The sequence below is a fragment of the Synchiropus splendidus genome, chromosome 6 (genome assembly GCF_027744825.2).
Source record: "Synchiropus splendidus isolate RoL2022-P1 chromosome 6, RoL_Sspl_1.0, whole genome shotgun sequence".
NCBI lineage: Eukaryota > Metazoa > Chordata > Actinopteri > Syngnathiformes > Callionymidae > Synchiropus > Synchiropus splendidus.
The window spans coordinates 11,331,673-11,344,800 of record NC_071339.1 but is presented as its reverse complement, the minus strand read 5'-3'; the positions used below and the strand labels follow the sequence as shown (position 1 = coordinate 11,344,800).

Below are 13,128 nucleotides of genomic sequence, written 5' to 3'. Positions count from 1 at the left end.
TTGCATAATGTGCTGCTTCAGAATAATATGTCAGTTTGTCTGCTCGTCTTCTACCTGTGTGTGTCATACCCAAAGTGAGGACGCAGATGCAGGGCCAGTTATGAAGAACAAGAGTTGCCGTCAGCATGAAAGTGTTTCTCATTGTCAAAAATAACTTACATATGCTGAAGGTATGTCATGATTCTGCCAAAATAACTGAAAGCTTGAAGATACTGTACTCTTGAAGATACTGTACTCTAGGGGTCCAATTCATAAATTCAACAGTTGTCAGCTACGGAATGATCATGCTTCCCAAGATTTTGATTTGTGAGCAACAGAAGATCTGGCTTTGGTGCGGCTTCTGGAGCCTGAACAAAGAATGTGAAGCAGTGTTTCTAATCAGGCACTTGATTAACAGAGCTTCATTCTCTGGTCTGGAAGCCACAGATGAGTTACCTTAGCAGCAGTGTGCCTTGTGATGCATAGTTCATGAAGAGAACACAGTCAGACTTTAGAGAGTCACCGACACCAGCATCAACCAATACATAATTAGTATTACAAGTACTGAGTTTTCATGTCATCGTGTATACAAAACAATTCAATAGAACTTGGTTTCCCCATTTCCTACCATAAAATCCATCGTGATTCTGACTGGTTCAGTGGGTGAAACGCCGGCGCCATCTTCTGACGTCACTGGAGGTACCAAACACCGGTGCTCTGTGCTCTGAGGCGGTGGAAATATTGGCCAAATATGAGGGATTTGTCAATGGTTTTTTAGGAAGAAGAGCAGGTTAATGTGAACGAAGGCCTTGTTGTGATTCTAACCACGTTGTTGTGGAAGTGACGACTCCGACTATGTGAGCGGATGAAGTGTCTGAACGGATCAGAGATGGACAGCAACACTGAATGCTAGTGTAGATGGATGTAAAACGCTCCTCAGAAGGGTCAGCAGTACAAAGCAAGTCATGGGTTTGGGTCAACAGTGATAGGTTGCTGTCATTTGTTTGCCGTTCGTTTACATTGGAAAAACCGTGGGCGTTTTGTAGTCAAAACCCTTTTGAGGCAAACTTTCAGGGCAAAATAATCCTGCAAAGCAGCCAAATGCAGATGGTTGCCACTCGTCCCTCATTCTTTAAACTTGCTTCACCTGTTTCTTATGACGCTCTTCATCTATTGCTGAGAAGAACAGGCTTCCATGCTCACTGGCTCCATTGGATCATCCAGCTGTCATGCAATGCTTTGCCCTTTCTTCTCAAATACTGAAGATGAAGAACTTTCTGACCTGGATTCTAAAGGTGCGCCGACAGAATCCACTTCCAGTGATGACACAAAGGCTCCATTCTGGTTCTGGATTCTCGCTTTCCGGTTCTGACTTTGATTCACTTAGAACTAGAGTTACGCTTGTTTAGTATTGTGAATTGGCAGGAGCACCTTTGTACAGAATGCATGATCATTTCCTGCTGTGGATTTAGGCATCGTTCCAGAGGCGTTTCAGGGACACTTTAAGGTATTTTAATGTGATCTGATATGAGGCCCTTTACAAAAAGGGTCAGAGTCGTCTCTACTTTTTGAGGAGGCTCAGGTCCTTCAGCACCTGCAGGACAATGCTGAGGATGTTTTATGAGTCGGTGGTGTCCAGTGCAATTCTGTTCGCTGTGGTTTGCTGGGGCTGCAGATTAACGGTGGCGGACACGAACAGACTCAACAGACTGGCGATGTGGTGGGGGTGAAACTGGACTCCTTGGAGACTGTTATGAAGAGAAGGATGCTCCTGAAACTAAGGAGCATCCTGGACAACATCACCCACCCCCTCCATCTGCTCCTGGTCCTATACAAAAGCACATGGACCAACAGACTGAGACTACCTAACTCAAAGACCTAGCACCACAGGAGGTCCTTTCTTCCTGTGGCAATAAAAACATACATTTTATCCCTGAAAAAAAATACAATGAAGGTTTTTTTTGGCACATTTTCTGTTCTTGAACTGCATTTGTTGCACATTGTTTTCTAAGCTTTTTTGTATCACTTTTTTTTTGCACTTTATAATATTATTTATTTTTAATTTATTGTGATATGTTGTGTACAGAGCATGTTACAAACACAATTTCCCTTGGAATTAATAAGGTTTTTCTGATTCTGATTCTGAACATTTTGGAGACAAATTCAGAAGTGATCATGACCAGAATCAAGGGAAAAAATACATTCAGTAGAAGTTCAGTAAAACAAAACTTTTTATCACAGAAGTTTAAATAGTGACAAACTCAGGCAGCTTTTGTAAATATCTCCATGTAACATATTGCAGTTTAAAACTTGGAGGAGGTCGTCTGATGTACTATGATGCATTGCTGCCATATCCTTTGCAGCTTCCTGAAGAACAATGCTTCCACACTGCTTCCATAGCTTCACATGCTGCACATATTTTGATGCACGCATTATTATTATTATTATTTTATGTTTTTTTTAATGTTTTTTTTTTTTTTTAACATGTGAGGCAAAGGTCCTCTAAAAGCCACTGTGTGGCCCTCTTTTGACAATGCAAAGCCAGACTGATCATCTCTGCAGAGACTCTGCTACTACTACAGCAGAGCCAACTAAGGACTGACGCCTTTACGATCGGACTAAAAACACGGTTTTGTGAGGTTCTCCCGATGAAGGATAACTTTCAGTTAGTTCAACCCGCCCCCTGGTGGGCATCTGGAATATTGCTGCGCATCAACTAGTCCGACCCAGAAAATTTTATGTAACATTTTACGTTTGCGACGTTGAAAATGAACACCATCAAAACTATCTGCCCATGTTTCCGTCTCCAGAAATGATAATATGAATACAGTGACCAGCAGTTTTATTTGAACCCTGGAAGAGAGCCAACCCTTGTTGTTTACTTACAGCGACTGTTGCTGTTATCCGAGGTTCTAGGAAAAGAAACGCAGAGATCAACTTCTGCAACGATAAATGTGCGATACGAAACGAAAATATAATGTTGCGTTCCAGTCTCGGGTTCTGTGGTTTTATTAAGGAATGGAGGTAGTACTTTGAAATTCCGTCGGTGTCGGTGTTCAAACACACCCAAGCCGACTCATCGATGTCATTTCACAAAAACAATGAGCTAAATGGATCGATTGAGGAGGATGGCAATAACATGATCCATCGATGATGTATTACAACAGGACGTGCCACGTTTCAACACCCGCCCATTGCTATCCCTGATGCTAAGTAGCTAGCGTAGCACAAACAGTCGAGTAAATGGATTGTGCATAGGTGATCCTCGATTAATTTTGGCGCTCCTACTGAGTTAAAATATTATTAATAATAGACATTATTCGCTGGAAAGGCACAAGTAGCTATGGTATCACCGCGTGAGCGTGGCCGGTCCCATGGTGTAATGGTTAGCACTCTGGACTTTGAATCCAGCGATCCGAGTTCAAATCTCGGTGGGACCTCGTATCTTTTGCAGTAAGAACTTTAGTTATTCTTATACGTTTAGTGAAACTTTTTCACGACTTGTTAATTGTGGACCAGTCAACAGACAACCATGTGGTTTATAATTTTATTATCAAACACGACAAGTTTGTGAAAGGCGTAAAATATATTATTTATTAAATATTGCAATTGCATTAAAATATTTGTTTGGCAAACTAAACAAATGGCTTTGTTGTTTAAACATGAATGCAAACTTATAAAGCCACAAAACCTTCCTACTTTGTTTTTGGTGATGCAAATAGTGTATTGAAAAATAAGACGGCTTACTTCATTCTAGAAACAAAAACACACTTTGGTTGGTACTTTTGGCTCAAATACCTAATAAATTACTTTCATAATATCCTTAATTCACCAACTTGCAGTCATTTAAATAAGGAAAATAACATTTATATGTGCTGAATTTCTTAATTCATTTTCAGGATAAGAGCTTCAATCATCATCGCACATGTATAAAACATGTAAAAAAAAGGAAACACATTTTTTGAAAATTATTTTGTGGCAACTGTGACAACAACTTTCAGTTTTTTAAATTATGTGTCATCAACTGAGGTGTAAGGGGAATTTAATGCAGATATTTCTTGTGTTTCAAAGTAATATAGAAGTGAGTGAATGAGTAAACACTGCTCTGGCATTATGGTGCAATTGATCAAATTTATGGCTGAACACGCCACTTCGCGTTGCTTCAAGAGTCCCATTCACAGCCTTCATCTTCGTAGTTGTGGTCCCAGCATGACTTTGTTGATGAAGTTGACTATTGCTACAGCTGGCTGCTCCGGGTCCATCTCAGCAAACAGGTGGCACACGTTCTCGGTACTGCATCCTGCCCGCCTGGCCACAAAACCAAACATCCTAAAAACGAATGAAGAGAAGGTTCAATATTTGCCCATGTTACACCAACGCTTCAAAAGAATATGACTGGATCAGAGGCCGTGCGGTCGACAGCAGAGAGAAGCGCATGCTGACAAGCACTTACTTGCTTGATGGGCTATCAGTCCATCTGAAGCACGGGCACACACAGAAGCAAAATGCAGAGACACATGAAAGACAGGTAAAGACTTGCGTTATAATTTGCTCCAAATAAGCAAAATTATACACAGAACTTATATTTTCAGAGTATTTAAAATATAAGCCAGCGCAGCACCAAGGACACACAGATGTTGTTAGGCAGAATAAGGTCATTAAACTCAGTCACACCTCTTGTCTTGAGGATCCAGACTGCTGAACGTGATGGTACTGATGGGATAGTGCCTCCTGAAAAAGAGCCTGTGGACAGGGAGCTTGTGGTGAGGCAGGGGCTAAGCGGAGAAGTCAGGTGAGAAGCTGCCTTTACCTTCTCTTGCTGTCAGTCAGAGTAATGCCCTGTGCAGACACCTTAAAATGAACCACTGTGGCCACTGGACGCGGGTTCAGAGCCAGAGTGCATTTGGTTGCCTTGGAAACTGCTTCAGGTCCGGTCAGCGACTCAGTTTCCACTGAGTTCAGGTAGAGCACGTTACAGGCTAAATTAGAGAGGTGGGAGTAGATGTCAAAATGAGTCTTGTTGAGTCTCCTCTGGCCTGAGCCAAAAGTGCAGCTACAGTTTTGTCTGTCCTACCTGCTCCCTGTTTAAGGAGGTCTGCCGCAGTGCTTGTGCTTGTTGCCGTTTGCATGTCCTGGAGCTCGCCAACCAGATCTAAAACACAACACTCGTATCAGTCACACCGCTGTCTTTTTCCAAGAGAAGTGCTCATGAAAAAACACGTTCCAACTCTTGCACTGCACGATATTGACAAGTGCAATTCACCAACTGTCTAGTGAAGGGTTGGTGAGGTGCCAAGAAACATTGTCCTGATATTCAGAGGCCACCAGATGGCGCTTTCTGCTGTATAATGTTATGACTTCTGACACCTTCTGGTGCATCAGCAGTAATTCACTTGAAGTGAAATTAAAATGTTAGCTTTTGGGGTGTTATATCTGCATTTGGAAAGGGAAATATCACCTTTTTCTGGGATTCGAAGGGCACATGGCAGAGAGATGGGAGTGATTGAATGTTGATATACCAAAGCAGACAAACTTCCTGATGATGAGAAAGAAGGCAAACTGGTCAAGGCATCCGCTCATTCCAAAGCGGTTATATGAATTTCATCCACTGCTACTAACCAAAGTAAGACTCGTTCTGGCAGCCCTTGATCTTCACTCCGCGGGGTCCGGTCTCGATGAGAAAGTGTCTCACCAGCTGTTCCAGAGGATCTCCTGAGATGGAGCAGAGGAGAGTGAGGCAGGAGAACACAAGCTGTCATAAAGGAAGAGCCAACACAAATTAAAAGCAGAAAGCTAGTTCCTTAGAACACAAGGCTTTACAGCTAAATGTGGCTTATTTGATGACTGTGGTTTTGTTTAGGTAAAACATTCCGGTCGTTCATTTGATTCGGCTGTATTCAATATTAAATATATGGATGCAATTTAACAGCATTTATATATGGTGATTGTTTGGCTCTCTCAGTCCGACTGGGTCCTGACCTCTCACATCAGTTGCTCTTTTTGTTCATGTATGTTTTAATTGCAAAAATATTGTGGTTATTTCTTGAAGAACATGGTGTCCAGGTCTATGGGGGCACGATGTGTGACTTTGATGAATTTGTGACCAGTTTTATTTTATTTGTTTTTGGCGGCATGTTTTCCAAAGCGCTTTCCTAGTTGGTGGGATCCCCACTGACCATGGCAATAAATCTGATTCTGACTTATGACTGCTTACGCGCCGCCAGACTTACCTTTCATTGGTGCAATGTTGGCATTAGGAGGGGGAGTGGCCACTTTGAGGGCGAGGCCATATGCACCCTGGAAGGAGTTGCTGTCTCTGATGAGAAAAGAGCCTGGCTCCTTGTCCTTCAGCACAGCTATGGCTGCACAGAGAATTTAATGAAGTAAGAAACAATGACCATCATCATAAAAAAAACAAAACAAAAAACATCATGAGCATAATCAAACCCAAGGTTAAAATCATGTGGGCCCATGAACCCTCACCTTGGTCTCTGGAGATCCCAGGCTTGTACCAGAATTTGGAGCTGTCTTGGACAAACTTAGCATTGACCCTGGTGTCCCCCTCTTCCCTGCTGAGGGACTGTGCAGATCCGCGCCTCTGCTCGCGCACAGAGAAAGTCACATGGTGCGTAGGGGAAGGCGCCGGTGCGGAGGCGACACGACAAACAGAGGCATGTCCATTGAGAACCCCTGGACTCGACGAAAGCCTTTTCTTCTCTGGAAGTGGAGGCTGAATTGCAGGGATGGTTACAGCAGTATAGCCAGTGTAAGGCACATGGGGCACGTTTAACAGCGGGTAGTAATAGGAGGCTAAGGGGAAGGTTGGTGTGCTGTATCCATCTGGCACAGGGGATGGCGGCTTGGTGTCAGTTAAACTGTCTCTGTTTAAAGACAGCCGCTGCCCTGCGAGGTCAGCATTGGAAGGAGAGCATTGGGGAGGGTCTGGAGAATCCATGGGAGAGTTTAAAGAAGCAGTGGAGGGGCTTGAGCTGAGACTGGCAGTCGGCTCGGCTTTGCTACTGTCAGTCGGCGACTCAACCAGAATAGTGGAACCGTTGAGTTGCACTTGCACTGGTGTGACCACAGTAAGGGTGGAAGACTGCGGTGGCTCAATATTGTCGGGCATCGGAGCTTTGTCTGCGGCGTTTCCATCAGAATTCTGGGTTGTCTCTACGGAAGGCAGCGTTGCGTGGGTCGATATGTTGGCACTTGGAGATTCTATATCTGCTGATGTAGCTTGGTGTTCTTTGAAATCAGGAGTCACACTGCAAAAACAGAAATTCATTAACGTTTGTGTTCATAGGTACTTGTGTAACTTCACTGATTCAGCAGTAACATAGAAGGCAAAGGAGGCTGGAGGGTTTCACTCTGATTTACAGACAACTTAGAGTCTCTTGTTACTTGTAGGTCCTTCAGTAAACTAAAACGGATTTAAGGATTTTCAAAATATTCATCTGTCAGAGTTCCACACACCAAAATAAGTTAGGTGTGTGGTGTCATGGATAATCCCATCGCTGCACTTCACATCCTCCTAGCCAGAAATCTCACAAGATCCCGCGATTAACTGAGGTGGATCTCACAAAATGAAAGTGCATCAGGGTGATGGAAGACCTTTCAGGTTTTTCAACTGAAGAATCCCAAAAGAAACAGCATCATAACTGAATGACAGGATCAGGACCATGTGAGGACGCTGCAGATTGGAGCCAGGTTTTTATTGCCAGCATTTCAATAAACCTCGAAACATCCTACTCTGCTTCCTTGTTTCTCTGTCAGATCGCTTTTTGTTTGGCTCCCTTCCACGTCACAGTTTGGGTCGGGATCAATCGGTTCTCCCCACAACACAAGAGTTTGATCCAAAATATTGAACATGTTAAACATTTACCCTTGTCGGCCCTGACTGTTTTCAGAGCCACCCCAGACATGAGGATTCTCTCATCGAGCTATCTTATAAGAGTCAGGATCATCAGGGGTAAAACTACCAGGTGAAGGACAACACTCTCAATCATGTTTGAACATGAGTGTGATTTGATTCTTAACACTGCATGTAAATGTTTATGAATGTTTCTACATTGTGTTAACCCCACCTGCCGCCTGAGTGCGTCGGGCTGTTCCCACCAATAAGTGTGTAGTCGTGATCAGAATCCAGGCCAAGGCTGCTTGATCTGTCATTGGAATCCGATTTATTCTCTGAACCCCGGAATGTCTTCGCATTTTCTCCTTTGACAAATGAAGCAGAATAAGAACAATATTTGTATTCACAATGCAAATCCAATGAAACCAAGGTTTCATTAATATTCACCTATGTGGCTGTCTGTGTACTTTGGGTCTCTGCCAGCTGGGGAAACGTCTGGCCCTCTTCCTCTGTCAGGAGAAGGACTGCTTGCCGGCAAAGGTGATGCTGACCCTGACTGATACCCAGAAGCATAACCCCGGCTCTCATGGCTCTCCACTGGAGATGCCGTGTAAGGAGTGCAGGGACAGGAGTGGCGGGGCGCAGGCGGAGTGTGATACCCACTGCTGGCTCCGTCCCGAACATCAACCAGAGACTGGGGGCTCGGGTAGTTTTGAGGTGGTCCAAGAGAAAATCTAGACTGCTCCAAATTTAAGGCAGGATCTACCGCTGTGGGGTGGCAGGTGCATAACGACGGCATGGCTGGTTTGCACTGCCAGAACTCCGACTCTCTTGGCACCTCCCATGGATTTTCACTCTCCCATAACGGGATGGCTTCTCTTGTCCTTTGTAATCCTACTTGCTGGTCAGGGTGCTGCGGGTGGAATGATCTGGCTGACTGGTGCTCTCGCCTGCTGCGGCACTCTCTGCAGGCGCATCCAGATGACGATGTGTGCGAGCCAAAGAACAGCTCCCTGTAAGGACTTGTGGGCAGCGCTGGTTGGGAGAGGTGAGACGAGTGACCGTGATTGGAGTAATGGAGGAGGTGGCATTCTTCCCCGGGGCAGAGTCTGTTCAGGGTGGGTAAAGTGTGAGTGTGAATGTGCTCAGGGCTGGAATACGGCACGCAGGATCGATGAAGACACGGCAGGGGTACGGGTTGTCGTTCCCATGGTAATTCTGGCAAAGGATGAGAGCTATGACGATGACAGAGGTCCACATGAGCCAAATGAGGGGGCGGGGACACCGATTTGGAGGGTATGGCGGGCAGAGTTTGACTCTTTGCTTGTTTTTTGATGCTGCTACAACGTCCAAGACAATGGCTGTTGGAGAGGCAAAGGTCACGTTCCCTCTCCCACTTCATGTCGCCGCACTTTGTCCCAGCGCGACCACAACAAGATGGCCCTCGTCGCATCCCTCCAGGACTCGACGGGTCGGCGTCATCCAAAATTTCTGTTTCCCTCTCTTTTTCTTTTGCCTTTGAATAATGTTCTTCTTTCCTCACCGGACTCATGGTGCGTTCTTTACCAGAGTGATCTTCCAAACGATCAGAAGGCTGCGAGTCTGATATGTAGATTACTGACTGGGGTTTGCAGGGAACGTGCGTCGTGACTGTCGGGCTGCTGGTCAGGCATCCGTTGGGCGATGCTGCTGAAGAAGTGGAACCTGGTCCACGGCGTTTTCTGACTTGGGCATAAAGGCTCCCGTCAAGAGGACCTCTTGTATGAGAAATGCCTTGGCAAAACAGAAGAAAAGAAATGTTAGAGTCTCATTCGGACACTTTATGTGGCAGGATGTGACAGAGCTATCCCTCTACACGACAAGACCATTGCTGTGTATTTACTCTACTTACTCTCCGTGCTGTCCTGGTGAAGATTCTCATAAGAATCCCATCTGACCACCGGGTCTGAAGTGTTGTTCTTGACTTTGACCAAAACATCAGGCTTGGCTTGCTGACCTACATGTACATATTTATAACAGAGAAACTATACGCTATGTAGATATTTCCAACATAAATAATACAACCGTGAATTCAGAAACACTCACCTTTTAGTTTGTCTGGCCCATTTGAGAAAATAAACTCCACCAAAGCATCAGGAGGAAACCTGTCATCTGCACACAGACAGTCACAAGATTATGCTCAAAATAGCCTGAGCGTGACAACTGACTTGCATAAAGCAACTGCCGAAAATGAAGGTTTGTGTTTCATACAAGACGAAAGGCAAAAAAGAAGTGCATTTTCATCTCCATCCATCCACCATCCATTCATCCATCACATCGGGCCAGTGACAAGAACTATCCTTGAGTGTTACTCAGGAAGAGTAGGTTTGAGTGTCTTGTAAAGAACACAGCTGATTGAATCACATGGAAACAGCAGTGTTATTCACATTGTTATCCATCTCACCTGTGGAGGCCACGTCTAGTTCAGTCTTCCCAAACCACAGCTGGGCTCCATGAACAGTGCACGTGTGGAACTGAACCCTGAACACCACCTCCCGCTCTGCTGCTTGACTTCGTCGATGGTAACACTTCACCTGGGATGGTAGACAAACTTCATTCAATGTAATTCAGATTTTCAGCGCCATGAACAATAAATACATTGACATTTGAATTCATCTAAAATAGAAGGGGGAACCCTGTTATTTTTAACCATTTAACTTCCACTTCTGGGACCTTTTCACCCTCATTGCTACATAGATGTTTTGGTGTTAGACTCAGTGGGAATATCTTCTTCGTATGGCATCGGGAGGTTGCAACAACAAGTGTCCTCGTCCATCTAAACTACCTGACACATCTTCCTGAGCTACACCTGCTGTTTTTGTGTCTTCATTTGGGGCCACCCACACATGATCATCCAAGAGGTTTTACTTCCAGGGGCATTGTGCCTCCCATGGCTAACAGGTCCTGTTGAGGGACCACTCAATGTGCACTCAAAGTCAGTGTTTACAGTCACAGGGGCCACAACCCAGTGTCAACATGTGCTGGTCCAGAACAAAAAAAAACTGTATGGTGTTGTTAGGACACCAAAGGAGATTGAGTCAGAGCTGACTACTACAGAGCCCTGGAAGTGAAATGCATGTGTTTATTTTTTTGGATATGACATGCATGACTTTATAACTGTTATCTCGGGCTAAAAATTTCGAGACAACTCTTATCTCGAGATCATTTGTATCTCAAGATACAATCGTAAATGTCAGTGCATGTGTAACTGCCTCTCTGGCAAAGCATTTTGTATACGTCCTCCTGTAACCACTATGTCTCCCATGGCTTCCTAGCTGTTCCTGCGTCAACGTTGTCAGTCACTGTCTGCAAGTCAGTGTGTTTTTAACACTCGGATCAAGTGCCTTCTACTCAAAATAATACCACACGTGGCTAAGCTATAGGTATTGCGCGTCCCTCGAAGCGAAAAGCATGACTTTATTTTTTTCATCCCAAGATAACAGTTATCTGGAGATACAGATTATCTATTATTTTTGATCTCGTGATACGTTTTATCTTGTGATAATTTGTATCTCGAGATCATTTTTATATGTATAGCTTAGCCACATGTGGTATTATTTTGAGTAGAAGGCACTTGATCAGAGTGTTAAAAACGACTTTGCCATCGGCAATATTCTGACTTGCAGACAGCGAATGACAACATTTACACAGTTACAAAGCCATGGGAGACATAGTATTTACAGGTGGATGTATGTAAAATGCTTCGCCAGAGAGGCAGTTACGCATGCGCTTGACATTCACGATTGTATCTTGAGATAAAAATTATTGCGGGATAAAAAAAATAAAGTCATGCATGTGACATCCAAAAAAATAAACACATGCATGTCTCTTCCAGGGCTTCGTAGACTACAGTACAAGAGAAGTGAAGATGTTACGAAAGAGAGCACACAGGGATAAAAGAGTTGAATGTAGCAATAGGAAAAGGCTGATGTGGTGAAGTGAAGAAAGGAATATTAGGTGTGCAGGAAATCAAGACCAAGGGAAGCGGGAAGGTTACAGGGGTTCATGCAGATACAATGTGGGATTAACTTGGCAATTATCGCGATCTTTAGTGCGATTAATTGAGATTAAAGATCGAGTGAGGTGCCTAAAAGCACGGTGAGAGTTGGTCTCTCACCATAATGTCTCCCTTTAGCAATAATGCTGGTTCCAGTGTGACACACAGCTTCCTGGTCCTGGAGGCTTGAGGGTCACTGCAACACACACACTGAATTTATCCTGTTTCTACTCTGTAAAACTAACATGTCTCACTTGGCTAAAACAGAAGTAAATAACATTTTGGTTGAACATAAACACACAGCTGGCTGCACCTAAACAGACTGTGGGCTCTGGAGGCACCATCTGTCGAGAGTGAACAGAGAAGGCGGGGAACTTACTAGAGACCTGAAGTGTAGACCAGCTGCAGAGACTGGTAAATCTTCAAAAATGGATAGAATCCTGAAGATGTAGATGGCCGTTAAACACGCGCAGGAAGAAGAAACATATGATGGAAAACATGGTTCTGTTGACATGAAAACTCACCTCCTCCTGACTGAAAGTTTGGGAGTGAAGGAATGAGTATCTGGTGGAGGAACAGGGGGCTACTGTTCATTTTGATGGTTCCGGACAGCAGGCCATCGAAATAATAGATGTACCTGAAGTAGACAAAAAAAGTTAATTTGGGAGTGAGTCACCGTGATACTGTTGCTGCTGGATGGCTGAAACGTTTGGTGTTGACCTGTTCTGAGATGGCTGCAGAGATGAGGTGACTTTGTCCTCACAAAACTTCCTCATGGCGAGTGTGGTGAGAGCCTGGTCTGCTCTGTGGACACCAAGAGCAGCGTATTCAGTCGTACAAGTGGGAGCGGACTTGAAATCACACAGCCACAAAATTAACAGGAAAGTCAAGTGTCACATGCAGTGATGCTGTCAACTTAGTAACGCACCGGTCTTATACAGCCACTTTTTTTGTGTGTTACCATTTCCAACTCTGTAACTAATACGTCACTTATCCAAGCCACTGTGCGTTACAATTTCTGTCATTTTCTGGAAGCGAACTATTTATATTTGCTTTGTTCTGCTGAGTCTGGTGACATGACATCATGTGTGGGTCACGTTTTCAGCGTGTGGGCATCAAGCGACCAGCCATAACGACAGAGGAGTCTTGAATAGGTGCCTGCTACAGATGACAGTTTTAACCCTGCAGGGTCCAGGGATGCGCAGAAATGACCGATTAAAGAAAGTGAAATAAGGCAGCCTCCCAGAATGTGTCAGAAGTG

The 13,128-nt window shown here is 44.4% G+C and overlaps 1 protein-coding gene and 1 non-coding gene across 6 annotated transcripts in view; one reads left to right on the top strand and one right to left on the bottom strand.

Moving 5' to 3' along the window:
• The first annotated feature begins 3,347 nt into the window (after window positions 1-3,347).
• On the top strand, window positions 3,348-3,419 carry trnaq-uug (transfer RNA glutamine (anticodon UUG)). The gene has a single exon. It is a non-coding gene; the product is annotated as a tRNA-Gln (tRNA).
• A 113-nt stretch (window positions 3,420-3,532) lies between these two features.
• Window positions 3,533-13,128, bottom strand: part of LOC128760929 (tensin-2-like) — a 28,294-nt gene continuing 18,698 nt past the window's right edge. For 4 of the 5 annotated variants that reach the window (XM_053868681.1, XM_053868682.1, XM_053868684.1 and 1 more), the window contains 18 exons: window positions 12,588-12,671; window positions 12,392-12,504; window positions 12,247-12,307; window positions 11,988-12,063; window positions 10,275-10,404; window positions 9,917-9,982; window positions 9,723-9,827; window positions 8,279-9,604; window positions 8,064-8,196; window positions 6,463-7,244; window positions 6,210-6,341; window positions 5,599-5,691; window positions 5,438-5,515; window positions 5,054-5,131; window positions 4,790-4,958; window positions 4,654-4,722; window positions 4,433-4,456; window positions 3,533-4,308 (listed from right to left, as the gene is read on the bottom strand). In XM_053868681.1, coding sequence (XP_053724656.1) covers window positions 4,164-4,308; window positions 4,433-4,456; window positions 4,654-4,722; window positions 4,790-4,958; window positions 5,054-5,131; window positions 5,438-5,515; window positions 5,599-5,691; window positions 6,210-6,341; window positions 6,463-7,244; window positions 8,064-8,196; window positions 8,279-9,604; window positions 9,723-9,827; window positions 9,917-9,982; window positions 10,275-10,404; window positions 11,988-12,063; window positions 12,247-12,307; window positions 12,392-12,504; window positions 12,588-12,671 — 3,664 coding nt within the window. In that variant the 3' untranslated portion in view covers window positions 3,533-4,163. The remainder of the gene's footprint in view (window positions 4,309-4,432; window positions 4,457-4,653; window positions 4,723-4,789; window positions 4,959-5,053; window positions 5,132-5,437; window positions 5,516-5,598; window positions 5,692-6,209; window positions 6,342-6,462; window positions 7,245-8,063; window positions 8,197-8,278; window positions 9,605-9,722; window positions 9,828-9,916; window positions 9,983-10,274; window positions 10,405-11,987; window positions 12,064-12,246; window positions 12,308-12,391; window positions 12,505-12,587; window positions 12,672-13,128) is intronic. The other variant, XM_053868683.1, reaches the window with a different exon arrangement.